This window comes from Pygocentrus nattereri, chromosome 28 (assembly GCF_015220715.1).
Source record: "Pygocentrus nattereri isolate fPygNat1 chromosome 28, fPygNat1.pri, whole genome shotgun sequence".
NCBI classification, from domain to species: Eukaryota; Metazoa; Chordata; class Actinopteri; order Characiformes; family Serrasalmidae; genus Pygocentrus; species Pygocentrus nattereri.
The window spans coordinates 4,843,310-4,857,734 of NC_051238.1; the positions used below are offsets into that span (position 1 = coordinate 4,843,310).

At 44.1% G+C, this 14,425-nt stretch overlaps 1 protein-coding gene across 1 annotated transcript; it reads left to right on the forward strand.

Moving 5' to 3' along the window:
- Nucleotides 1-2,439: 2,439 nt before the first annotated feature.
- dio1 (iodothyronine deiodinase 1) lies at nucleotides 2,440-10,062 on the forward strand. The gene is made up of 4 exons (XM_017717792.2): nucleotides 2,440-2,973; nucleotides 3,620-3,763; nucleotides 5,753-5,952; nucleotides 9,893-10,062. Exons 1-4 carry the CDS (start codon nucleotides 2,619-2,621, stop codon nucleotides 9,956-9,958), a joined length of 765 nt encoding a protein of 254 aa, XP_017573281.1. The 5' UTR covers nucleotides 2,440-2,618; the 3' UTR covers nucleotides 9,959-10,062.
- The last annotated feature ends 4,363 nt before the right edge of the window (nucleotides 10,063-14,425 follow it).

The window sequence follows — 14,425 nt, forward strand, 5'->3', positions numbered from 1 at the left end:
ATACTAACCAATCAGCGCTCAGTAGCACTGATACTAACCAATCAGCACTTAGTAGCCGTAAACCTAACCAATCAGCTCTCAGTAGCAGTAAACCTAACCAATCAGCACTCAGTAGCACTAATACTCACCAATCAGCACTCAGTAGCAGTAAACCTAACCAATCAGCACTCAGTAGCAGTAAACCTAACCAATCAGCACTCAGTAGCACTAATACTCACCAATCAGCACTCAGTAGCAGTAAACCTAACCAATCAGCTCTCAGTAGCAGTAAACCTAACCAATCAGCACTCAGTAGCACTAATACTCACCAATCAGCACTCAGTAGCAGTAAACCTAACCAATCAGCACCCAGTAGCAGTAAACCTAACCAATCAGCACTCAGTAGCACTAATGCTGGTCAATAAGCTCTTAGTAGCACTAATCCTAGCCAATGAGCGCTCAGTAGCAGTAATTCTAACCAATCAGCACTCAGTAGCACTGATACTAACCAATCAGCATTTGGTATCACTAATGCTAACCAATCAGCTCTCAGTAGCAGTGATACTAACCAATCAGCATTCAGTAGCACTAATACTAACCCATCAGCTCTCAGTAACACTAATACTAACCCATCAGCTCTCAGTAACACTAATACTAACCCATCAGCTCTCAGTAACACTAATACTAACCCATCAGCTCTCAGTAACACTAATACTAACCCATCAGCTCTCAGTAACACTAATACTAACCAATCAGCTCTCAGTAACACTAATACTAACCCATCAGCTCTCAGTAACACTAATACTAACCCATCAGCTCTCAGTAACACTAATACTAACCCATCAGCTCTCAGTAACACTAATACTAACCCATCAGCTCTCAGTAGCACTAATACTAACCCATCAGCTCTCAGTAACACTAATACTAACCCATCAGTGATAGGAACCACCAGTGAGCCTATATGTGTTTCCTGAGTTTTTGTCTGGAATGCTGAGAACGGTAAACACAGTAAATCTAGATTAGGTAAATTCGCTTCCCTCGGGGGCTGTTTTGCCTCCATGTACCTTCCTGTCCTGCATATATTTAAAAAATACCACTGCTGTGAATCATTCTGTCTCTGTAAGTTTCTCCAGAACATTTACAAAACACCACCCTGAATGACTTTTATAAGTTCATACCTTAAAGATTTCAGTTTACCTGGTTTAATAATAGTACTTATAGATAATTGTTTCCATGATGCCACAAAAACAAACATATTTGTCCACATATTCAGCCTACAGCAGTTTAACTCATCCATTCTCTCGGAATTTATAAAGAGTGTTTCAGCTTGGACTGCTTTTTAAATAAGGCACAAAAGAGACCAGCCAATCAGAGGAGAGGTCAGTATGAAAACACAGTCGATCACAGAAAAAGACGGTCAGGGACTCTCTGGTACATAAACCCATTCAAGTGTCATAAGGTGGACAAATAAAACTTGAAAAGTGCATTTCCTGAAGAAAATGCAGAGTGATGGCACAGCTTCAGCTTGCTAATATGTTGCTAGGCGGTTGCTATGGCATCCCAAGTGGTTGCTAGGCTATTGCTAGCTGGTTGCTGTGGTATCAGCTGGCTGTTATGATGTTGCCATGAGGTCCCTATGGTATCTCAAGCGCTTGTTAAAGTGTTGCTAGGCGGTGGCTATGGCATTCCATGCAGTCCCTAGATGGTTGCTATGGTATCCCAGGTGGTTGCTAGGCTATTGCTAGCTGGTTGCTGTGGTATCAGCTGGCTGTTATGATGTTGCCATGAGGTCCCTATGGTATCTCAAACGCTTGTTAAAGTGTTGCTAGGCGGTTGCTATGGCATTCCATGCAGTCGCTAGATGGTTGCTATGGTATCCCAGGTGGTTGCTATGGTATCCCTAGCGGTTGCTAAGATGTTGCTATGTGATTGCTATGGTATCCCAAGTGGGTGCCAGGTGGTTGCTATGGTATCCCAAGTGGTTGCTAGGGTGTTATTAGGTAGCTGCTATGGTACCCCTAACAGTTGCTAAGGTGTTGCTAGCCGGTTGTTATGGTATTACTGTTGACTGCTAGACTGTTGCTATGGTGTTCCAGGTAGTGTTGCTAGGTTATTACTATGGTATCCCAGGTGGTTGCTGGGTGGGTTACTAGACAGTTGGTATTTTATCCCAGGTAGTTTGAAGGGGGTTGGCTAGGTGGTGGTTGGCGGTTGCTATAATGGGCTATAAGAGGTCCCACCGATTTTATCCCACGGGGTTGACTGGGCGTTTATAATGGACTTATAATGGACGCTATTTTTGCGCCCCATTCATTCCAAAGGGAAAATCATTATCTAGCGATTTTTCACAGATGCGATCAAAAGGCTGAAGAAGAAAATGAAGAAGAGCACAAATCGGATAACAACAGTGTTCACTAGTAAAAAATGCAGCGCATGTGCTCTTTAAGGGGTCCTCGGTTCCGTCGCAGTCCACTAGATGGCGGTGTGCGCGTAAACCTCAATGGAGGAGCAGAAAACAAACGACGTCACAACAACAAAGTTTCAGGAGTGACCGGACAGCTGACGGACAGACGGAGAGACAGACAGACGGAGAGGCGGAGAGACGGAGAGACTGGCTTCGTGTCCGACTGTCTGCGGCGATGTGGCTGTCTGTGCGCTTCGCTGTCCGCAGGCTGGCCGTGTGCGGCAGCTCCGTGGTCATGCTGCTGCTGCTGCTGGTCCAGTTCTGTGCGCTGAACCTGCTGTCCGTGCTGAGCCCCGCTCTGGCCCGGAGGATCATGCTCCGGCTGGGGGAGCGGAGCACCATGAGCCTCAACCCGCGCTTCCGCTACGAGGACTGGGCTCCTTCCTTCACCACACCGCGCTTCCTGGAGGCCGTTCTGCGGGGCTGCTGGAGCTGTTTGGGGGATTCCGCTTTTGTGGGCCATCGGGCTCCAGACTGCCCCCTAATCACCCTGGAGGGGGGCAGGACCAGCGTCCATCAGTTCATCCGGGGTGAGCAGCGAAAGAACTGTATTTATGGAGTCACGGCTGTGTCTCAAAGTGCACCGTGCTCCCTATGTAGTGCACTACACGGGTCACACCGAGCAGTCCACTAAATGTCTAACAGGGGTGGTTCTTTAAAGGTTCTTTAGTAAAGACAGTGGTTGCATTTAGAACTATGAGGTCTGTGTAGAAGAGCTTAATGCTTTTTGCCTCTGTACAGCAATATAATATTGTCAGTTCTTTCATCCACTCACTTTTCTTCACTGATTCACCCTCATTACTTCACACCTTTTGCCTCCTTCACCCGCTCATGAATTCACTCACTCACTCATTAATCTCACCCGCTCCCTCGTTCACTCCCTTCTTTGCTTCTTTAACTCATTCATTGTCTTTCTCCCTCATCCATTTACATCATTATTCACTCCCTAACTCTCTCACCCCTTCCTTCACTTTTTCATTGGCTTGCTCCCTTAATTCCCTCTTCAACCCTTTCCCTCAGTCCTTTTCCTCACTCGCTCATTCCCTATTCACTACCTCCTCACTCATTTGTCCCCTTGCTCCCTCAGTTTCTCTCCCATCCATTTCCTTATGCACTCCTTCCTTCACTCATTTACTGACTCTTCACATCATTCACCCTCTGGCCTTGATTCTGAAGGTAATCGTCCACTCGTCCTGAGCTTCGGAAGCTGCACCTGACCACCGTTTCTTTTCAAACTTGACGAGTTCAAGCAGCTCGTCAGGGACTTTGGTGATGTGGCCGATTTCCTCGTGATCTACATCGCCGAAGCGCATGCCACAGGTAAACATCGCCGGTTTAGAGAGACCTGAGTTTGTAGTCCAGGAAAGAGAGTTAATCAGTAACAGTCAGATGTTGGTCAAGGTCAGTTTCCTAGTGTAAGATTAAGCTGAAGTCTAGTCTAGTGGTCACTAATCTTGCCTCTGGAAATCTGCCCTCTAACATGCTAGATCCAGTGGTCAGTCAGGGTTGGAAGTGAACGCTTCCGGAAGGCAGATCTCCAGGAGCTGTGTTGGTGACCACTAGTCTATACTGACGATTTTCAGTAGTCGGTCTCTTGATATTGTACTGTAGTCCAGGCTTCATGCCTAAGAAATGTGAGCCTAGCAGTTGTTGGGTTCAAATTCACTATTTATTTTCTGTGATTTTCCCTCACTGATACATCACCAGTGACCCATTTCAACAGGATTAGCATCGATTCCCCACTAAATCAACAAAAAACACTACATGTTTGGCCCAGTTTCGGCCGTAAATGGATGGTTCATGCTTGAAAACCCTCCAACATTGCCGAATTAGAATAATTCTGCAAAGAGGCGTGGGCCAGAATTCCTCCACAGCGATGTGATTCCAAACGTTTGATTACAGTTGTTCCTGCCGAGGAACTAGATCTCAGTTTTAGGGGTGCAAATACTTTTTCACGTGCCTTGCTGCAGGTTTCTGAATAAGTCCATCCATCCATAAACTATATGGATAAGAGTGTAGTACATAGGATGTAAGAATATTAGAACACGGTGTATAATAGGAATATACTGTTGTACTATTGTTTAATGCAGGAATATTATGTAATATTATATAGTGTAAATACAAGACAACACATTAGGATTAACGGTAAAATCATGTGTTTTGAGGGTGTGGTGTCAAACATGCCCAAGTATGCAGTGGGTTTTACTAATGTTTCTTCTGCTTTCCAGCTATCAAAAGCAGATAAAGCTGCTATAAACAGTAATAACCCCACTGGGCGATCCTCTCTCTACAGGGAGAGTCGCTCAAAAGAGGCCCCGAATGTTCTGTTGTAACTCCCGTTAGGATCAAGCACGCACACATACGCACATCGTTTACGCCGCTTCTCCCTCAGGGTCGCTGGGGGGGGTGGTGCTGGAGCCTATCCCAGCGGTCATCGGGCGGAAGGCAGGATACACCCTGGACAGGTCGCCAGTCCATCGCAGGGCAGACAGACAGACACACTTAGGATGAAGCAATCTGACCAAAACAATGCGCTGCATACCTTGTGACCCAATAGGTTCGCACCATGAAGACACACTGCTCGGCACTGTACACCACCATCCGGATGAGAAGTCGAGTGGCTGAGTGAAGGGGTACGGGGGGATCTGCACCCGGAAGCTGCAGACGGAGGTTAAACGTTGCGACGGCAGTCATCACTGAGGCGCGGGGGCATCCCGGCTTGTTCGAAGCTCCATCTGCTGAGGAGCACGTTGGACGTTGTTTCGCTCAGGAGAGTTGTTACACAATATCCGGGGCCTTTTTTTCAATCTCCCTGTATGTTAAAACGTGCAGCTGTAGCTAATGACAATTTAGTGAATCATTTACTCTTCCCGATGAAGAGGCTAAACACTATTATATGACCCATAAGTGCAGCAGAACAGAACAGTGAGCTGACGTGGTGATCGCTATTTTTTCGAAATGGTTACTTTGCAGAGTTTGATGTAAAAACCCTACCTTTCTGGGCTAGTTAGGCCTTTTTGGCCTATTATAGTCAATTATAACAGATTCCAATAACGTTCAATTCCGTATGCACTAATTTAAGCCGATTCAGTTTGTAAATACAGTAAGAAAGCTTGGTCTATTCTTTTTATCGTCTACATTCCACTACTGTGTAAATCGTTTCTCCAGCCACATTTGTATTTTCAGCGTGTTTGTTAAAAAATTCTGGCTTCTTCCAAACCAAATTGTGGTGGAATAGAGTTGTAATCTAATTGAATTGCTGTGAGGTCAGCGATTTACACCTTTAGATGCTGGCTCATCTCTCCATAGATGGCTGGGCCTTTGCCAACAATGTGGACATCAACCAGCACAGGAGCTTGCAGGAGAGACTGACCGCAGCAAAGTCTCTGATTAAAGAAAACCCGCTGTGTCCTGTGGTAGTGGACGAGATGAATGACATCACAGCCAGCCGTTACGGAGCCCTGCCTGAGCGACTGTACGTTCTTCAGGGAGGAAAGGTCATCTACAAGGTGAGCGCTTCGCAAATGAGACATTTCTGGGGTAGCAGTGGAGGAAAGGCTCCGATGGCAGCTGAAGGGAATCGGCTGGCACTGGTTAAACTTTTCCCTCGGCTGGAACGCTGTGAACTTTATCACACGCCTCCTCTAACTCCAGTGTGCAAATACAAAAGATACAGATTTACAGGCTTTTGTACTGATTATAGGTAGTTATATGTTCCAGAACTGCGCTAAAGTTTCAGTTGGGGAACTGTGCAATACACACACACACACACACACACACACACGTTTTTCAGTTTTTGACATAATATGAAAGTACCTGTTACTCTTTACATTGTGTATAAAAGAAATGACTCGGAAAAACGCCTGGTTCCATTGACCTACCCTCACTGTCCATCTTATCAGCTCCACTTACTGTATAGCTGCACTCTGTAGTTCTACAGTTACAGACTGTAGTCCATCTGTTTCTCTGATACTTTGTTGCACTGGTCTGAGTGGATCAGACACAGCAGTGCTGCTGGAGTGTTTAAACACCTCAGCGTCACAACTGGACTGAGAATAGTCCACCACCAAAAATAACCAACTAACAGCGTCCTGTGGGCAGCGTCCTGTGGGCAGCGTCCTGTGGGCAGCGTCCTGTGGGCAGCGTCCTGTGACCACTGATGAAGGACTAGAGGACGACCAACACAAACTGTGCAGCAGCAGATGAGCTGTCGTCCCTGACTTTACATCTACAAGGTGGACCGACAAGGTAGGAGTGTCTAATAGAGTGGACAGTGAGTGGACACAGTGTTTAAAAACTCCAGCAGCACTGCTGTGTCTGATCCACTCAGACCAGCACAACGCACACTAACCCACCACCACCACGTCAGTGTTACTGCAGTGCTGAGAAAGGTCACACTTGGTTTCTGTTTGTGCACTGTTACACAGCATTTAGGTTTATATTATACAGTACGGCCTTATTGCAGCAGTAAGAGTTTCACTTACCTTTTACCTTTTGCACAGGTGTAACCTGTGAAGTGACCGTGTGCCCGTCTGTTTGTCCATCTCTCTGTGTATCAGTAATTCAGAGTTCCTCACGTGGACTTTGTGTCTGGGACAAGAAGCATGACCGAGAAAGTGGGTCAAAGGCAGTCTCGACGAGCCTTTTGTCATTGTGCTTTTGTTGATTGTACAAGCAGTCAAACATTAGCTCAAATCTGCCTCGATTACGTCTGTAGTGCAATAGGCGCTTTTAGTTTACTACCCAAACAACACACTGGAAGGAAGGAGAAAAACTAAGTGTTGCGTGTAATATCATGTTTGGACCAAGCAGCTGCAGGTTGGCATCCTTGGTGGAAGAAGAGGAGCCGTTGGAGGCAAAGTGGCCTACATTAATGAGCCAAAAGTTTACAGCATCTTCAATCAGATATTGTCTCCACAAAAATCCAAGCGCTTGATAGTGAAAAGTACAGTATAAGAATAATCCAGTGAATGGTATAAGATTTTAGTACGTAGTCTATGGCATAAGAATAGCGCAAGGCTGCAATATATAGCGTATAATGTAAGACTGTACTGTATAGTGTACAATGTAAAAACATGGTAGTCAAGTCAAAGTTTATTTATGTGGCGCTTTTTACAACAGGCCTCGTCACTTGGCAGCTTTACAGAAAAATCTGGGTCTGCGCCCAATTGAGTGTCGCACTGAGAGGAACCAAGACTCTAAAGGGGAACCCGTCCTCCTCTGGACCACACCGGACAGCAAATAGCATCAGTATAAAATATTAAAATACAAACCGGGGGAAAAACAGATGGATCAATGGGTAATTAGATAGTTTGAGTGTATGCAGCAGCAGCAGGAGGGTCAGCTCACGAAGGTGAGGTTTGCACAGCATTGTTCAGCGTGAAGCTGGTGGTCAAAACGGTCCAGAAGGCTGGTGAGCAGTGGGCACCAGATTAAGGCAGAAGAAGCAACAGCATCAGACGCAGCGGATGGGCAGCTGTTCTGCTCGGCAAAGAAAAGGAAATGCACAGAGAGTCAGTTCTGTAAAGAGTGACTGATCACTGATTACAGGGGTAACAGAGCAGCAGAGACTCCAGCAGGTCTAGTTATTACAGCCCTTTACTAAAAGGGAGAAACCAGGGAGGTATGACATGAGACATGAGGCTCACCCCTCCGCTCCACTGTCAGCAAACCTGAGTGAGTGAGTGAGTGAGTGACGCAGTGGGACAACAGCACCAACAGTCCCGGTTTACCATAATAAGAATATTATTAATAATTCGACTAAACAAGTGGGTTTTCAGCCTAGATGTAAAGACTGAGGCTGTGTCTGAGTCCCGAACACTGACTGGAAGATTATTCCAAAGCTGGGGGGCTTTATTAATTCTAAGTAGGCGTGATGGTTCATAGTGGGAGAGAAGGTCACTCAGGTACTGAGGGGCGAGTCCGTTTAGAGCTTTAATGGTCAGTAATAAAATTTTATAATCAATGTAAAATTTAACTGGTAACCAGTGCAGGGCTGATAAAACTGGGCAAATATGGTCAAACCTTCTGGTTCTTGTGAGACTCTGGCTGCAGCGTTCTGGACCAGCTGAAGCTTGTCGAGGCTTTTGCTGGGACATCCAGACAGCAGGGCATTACAGTGATCCAGCCTTGAAGTAATGAATGCATGAACTAGCTTTTCTGCGTCCTGTAGAGATCATGCATATCTTAATTTAATAATATGTAGATGCAGGAAGACTGTTCTAGTAATATTGGTTATATGTGCATCGAAGGACAGATCAGGATCTATCACAACACCAAGATTTTTTACAAATGGACCTGACACAACTGAGAAACTAAGTTTAAGTGTTAAATTAGAGAGTTGGTTTCTAGCAGCTTTTGGACCAATCTGAGTTTTATCTGAGTTAAGTAGGAGAAAGATACTCGACATCCAGTCTTTTATGTCTTTTACACAGTCCTCAATCTGGCTAAGCTTAATTTTATCGTCCGGGTCGCTTGATATATATATATATATATATAACTGAGTGTCATCGGCAGAGCAGTGAAAATTGATGCCTTGTTTACCGATAGTTGAAATCTGACTGAACTGGACTTTATTTGGTCTGATATTTACATTTCTGGCATTTGGCTGACGCTCTTCTCCAGAGCGACTTACAATTTGATCATTTTACACAGGTAGGCCAAGGTGGTGTTAGGAGTCTTGCCCAAGGACTCTTATTGGTATAGTGTAGGGTGTTTGCCCTGGTGGGGATTGAACCCCAGTCTACAGTATAGAAGGCAGAGGTGTTAACCACTACACTAACCAACCAACCACCAGTTATAGTGATAGTGGTGCCCACTGGTACCATACATGGTGTATAACGTAAGACTATACAGTCGAGTCACATTATTCTGACTCATGTCCACAAGCTGGTGGTGGCAGCATCATGGTCTGGGCAATGTTTTCATGGCATTCTCAGATCACAAACACCCATACATGCTGATTGTCTTCCCAGCGGTGGATGGGATCTTCCAGCAAGACAATTGGACATGCCACACTGGTAGACATGTCCAACACTGGCTGGAGGGGCATGACTAAGGCTACTAAGTACTACCCTGGACCCCTAATTCCACAGACTTGAACCCAACCGAGCATCTGTGGGACCTCCTTGATCGTCCTGTTCACTCTATGGATCCTCCCCTGCGCACCCTCCAGCAGCACATGTGGGATGCACTGCAGTCAGCATGGCTCCACATACCTGTGACAACCTACCAGGACCTTAGTGAGTCGTTCCCAGCCCGTCGAGCTGCTGCCCATGCTGCACACGGTGGTTGCTCTGTAGATTAGCTGGTGGTCATAATAATGTGACTCGACTGTGTAGTAAATAGTGAAATAACTTGCTGTTTAGTGTTTAATGTAAGAACATTATGCCTGCACGTTGAGAAGGTCTCCAGTTTCTCAGGCTCTGTTCATTTCTCTCTCCTGTCCAGGGAGGCAAGGGTCCTTGGGGCTACAGTCCAGAGGAAGTACGGAAGGTGCTGCAGAAGATGACCTAGGATGTGAGATACGAGGACATGAGAGAGAGTTATCTTGGCTTTGCTGCTTTCTTTATATATATTATACACACACACACACACACACACACACACACACACACACACACACATATATATATATATATATATATATATATATATATATATATATATATATATATATATATATATATATATTTACATACATATATACATACACATATATGTGTGTGTGTGTGTGTATTGCTGTTCTCAGAGGAAAACCTCGTATCTCCAAAACGGTAACTTTACAAAAGAAGGAAAAACACACTTTACTTTTAATGTAAGTCAGTGGAACCAGACGTTTCTTCTGGTCCATTTATCATGAAATTCACACGCAATGTAAAGAGCAAGAGGTATTTTCAAACCATGTCAAAAACTGAAAAACAACACAAATGGGGCAGTCGTGGGCTGGAGGTTAGGGAACTGGCCCTGTGACCGGAAGGTCGCCGGTTCGATCCCCAGGGCTGACAGTCCATGACTGAGGTGTCCTTGAGCAAGACACCTAACCCCCAACTGCTCCCCAGGTGCCGTGGATAGGGCTGCCCACCGCTACGGGCAAGTGTGCTCACTGCCCCCTAGTGTGTGTATGTGGTGTTTCACTTCACGGACGGGTTAAATGCAGAGGTGGAATTTCCCCGTTTGTGGGATCAGAAAGTATCACTTACTTACTTAAATGGAGACACGAGTTTTTCTTCAGACAGCAGCGATATATTTCAACAGATTTAATTGGTCTTTAAAATATGCAGGTCACACTACATTAGATTAAGATTCACTTAATTCAAGCATTCCAGAGCTTTGGATGCTATTTCTGTCACACGATTACAATTATTACAATAATCCATGCTCTGATGGTTTTAATTCGTTGATCTGGTCTTTGAAGACCATAAATAGCAACAGCAGCTTATGGTTGTATATTTGCTCACTTTACTTACTCCTCAAGTATTACTGGGCAAAGAATGTTGGAGATGGAGCTGCCGGGTAGAAGGTTTATGGATGTAGTGAAGGTGGACATGGAGATGGTTGGTGTGAAAGTAGAGGAGGCAGTGGATAGGGCAAGATGGAGGCAGATGATCCGCTGTGGCGACCCCTAAAGGGAGCAGCCTATAGAAGAAGATGAAGAAGATGAAGAAGAAGAAGAAGAAGAAGAAGATGAGGACTTACTTCTCAAGTATTACTGCCGCTAAGAACGTGCTGTCATGTCTTATCTCATTTTGTAGTTGGGTTTGTTTGTGATGATTACAGATAAAACCACTGGGGCTCTGTAGTCTGATAAGGAAAGACACAAACACAAAATGATTGAAGGCCATTCGGCATCTTTCTTTGACCGAAACTGATGTAGTTGACTGCGTGGTACGTGTAAACGGCCAGAGTGACCTCAGAGGGATTTTTTTCTTACTTTTATTAGCCTGAGCCAATCGTTAAATGACGAGGTAAAAGACTTTGGTAGTGGACAGTGTTGACTTGTGGCCTTAACTATGTATCGCGTCTGTAGATGTCTGTGTACCTTGTGTCCCAAAGCCGCAGGAGATAAAAGTGTAATGAGCTCAGCAGGAAAACGGGTTGGTAAACAGCAATAATGGTTTTACAGTGTTGATCACGTCCAATCATAAACCGTAGTCGAATTGTAGGTAGTGGTTTGTTATCAAAGAGCATTTATTTATGCAATCTATACTCAGAAAACATATTTTTATAGACTTTATACCCTTCTTATCTCAATCACATTTTGATATATGGCCATTTATTCTGTGATAAATAGTTCACACCACTTTTCTCGGCAGTAAACGCTGCCGTCTGTGCTTCGGTCGTCCTGTAAAACTCAGCCATCTACAGTATATGAAGTTTACAGTGGAAACCTGTGGGAGCTGGAAAACTGAGGTTCAATTAGATGGTTGTGTACAAGATCAGCGCAGCACAGAGGAGACACACGTCTTGATATCTTATTCTGAATAAAGCTTTGGAAATTTTGAGGTGGATTTTGTGAGTCATTGTTGCTGTGCGTGGACGTTTTGGGTTTTACTCTAAAGAGCAGACGGGGGGTGGAGGGTGGGGGATTTCAGGGACTGTTATTCTGGAGGATGTACTTTACTATTAAGGGTGCTGTATGTAAGGTTTAGGGCAGGGGTGTCTCAAACAGCCATTAAAAACGCCATATTATGTGGTTGTAATTCTTTTTCTTAGCGTTTTGCTGTGACCCCGGCTGCCCATTGTTTATTCAAAATATGCTAAAACTACAGCAGCAAAACAGGCGCTGAACACTTGGAGCTACTCAAAAATTATTTACAATAAAAATCAACTGTTTTCCGTAATACAGTGGACTACATTAGCCACAGACCACTGGTAGACCTTTTTAAAAGTTCCCAGGAGGAAGTTCTTTTAAAACTGCCTGTTTGCCTGACATGGACATCTTTTCTTGTCGTGTAACCACTGGCCCTAGATGGTTGTTGGGGGAAGGGGGTCAGAGCGCACATTATGTTGCAGTGCATGCTGGGGACTGTAGTGCAGCTCAGGGTCAAACAGGCTAAAATTAATAGAAAATTTAAAAATACATTTATTTTAAAAGTTCATTGCTTTTGTTAGCTTAGAGTGAGCTTATGATGTCTACATAGGGAGCTGGTCCTCTTCTAACAGAAGACGTCATGTTTCTACAATAACCCAGAACGGACCAATCAAACGCTGCCTTTGAAGCAGCAGCTTAAATTCGGTGGCCCTGTGGTGCTGGTTGGAAGACATGCACTCAAAGAAAGGTACTAAACTGTCACTGGTGCAGTGTCCCTCTTATCACTGGGGTGGGACCCTCAAGGGTTCATCTCAGTACCTTTAGTCAGGAAACAAAACTGTATCATAACCAGTGGTGGATGAAGTAGTTAAAGTAGATACTCAAAGTAAAATATCACTCCAGTAAAAGTTGAAGTTCCTCCCTTTAGACCTCCACTTGGGTAAAAGTACTAAAGTATTTACCTTCAAATGTACTTAAGTATAAAGTAAAAGTACTAAAAGAGGAATTAAGTTGAATAAAAACTGGCTTTAAACTCAGGATCACAGATGAGCTCCTTTACTATGTTGATCTGTAGGCGTCTGTTCATAAACATAAACCAGCCCAAACTCATTTACTATAAAATGAAATGGTGTTTGTAGAAATTCAGAAAAAAGCCGCGTCAGTCTCGACTGCATATGTGGACATATTTCTATATTGAGCTCTATTTACACAAAGTTAGGTTAGTTCATCATTTATGTTGAACAGACTCTCCCAAAGTTTTACGCTGCTGCGCTGACGTTGAACCGCGTGCTGCACTGGGTCGGTATGACCAACAGGTCAAAACCAGCTCTAAACAAAGTGACCGCTGGGCCCTGATTGGTGCTCTGGCTTTGCGCTTCTTTCGTTTTGACATGTGACGTTTTTATACACACAGAAACCAAAAGGAACGACAGATTTCTCAAAATGTAGGAGGAAAAAGTCGGATATTAGACTCTGAAATGTAGTGGAGTGAAAGGAAAAAGTCGCCCAGAACGGAGAAACTTCAGTACAGATACACCAAAAATACTAAAGTACAGAAACTAATTACATTTACTCAGTTACTCAGTTACTGTCCACCACTGATCATAACCCACTGGTTAAAGGTACAAATCTGAACTTTTCACCTGGAAAAACGTATTTAAGGTTCACAATCGGACCTTAAAGCCACTGCTGTACCTTTGAGGGAACATTTACCCTGTTTGTACTTATTATTGCTCTTATTATTTAGCAAAAGAAAAAGGAAGGAGGACGAATCCTTGTCATCACAGAAGCAAGAAACCTACGGCTACAGCTTGTTTCTGCTACATGCTCGGAGTATTCACGTCACAACGGAATCTTTAGATGCCAGTAAATCTTACATACTGCACCTTTAAGTACAGATCTTTACTTTAGTATTACTGAAGTTAAATATTAATAATAAAAAAAATACTTTTTACTCCTTATATTTCATTCATTGGATCATCAATCATCACAAGATGTAAAAACCAGTTGGATGGTTTGGATTGCTTTCACCAAACCAAGTTCCCCCACACTGCGTTTGGAGTTTTTATTAAACCATCCAATAAATGTCATATTAATGTAAAATGAACTTGGTGCAACTATGAAAACGTATTTGTGGGGCCACTGCTGCTTATTATTACTGCTCACTGCTCATTTGGGTTACGTAGAGCATCATCAGCTCATGTTCACCATTAAAGGGGAGCTTCCCAGGCTTTTCCAACGTTCTGCATACTTGAATGGTTAAGATGTGAGCATGGTCATTCAGAGGGGTTTGGACAGGACAGCAAAGAACCAGTTAACGGTTCGGAGAGTCTCGTACAGGTCATGATTTCATGTACATGATTTTCAGAGTAATGGATCTTGCATTGACCCTTTAAAGTTCCAGGCTTATCATTAAGGCCTTTTATTCAGAACACAAATAAACGGACTTG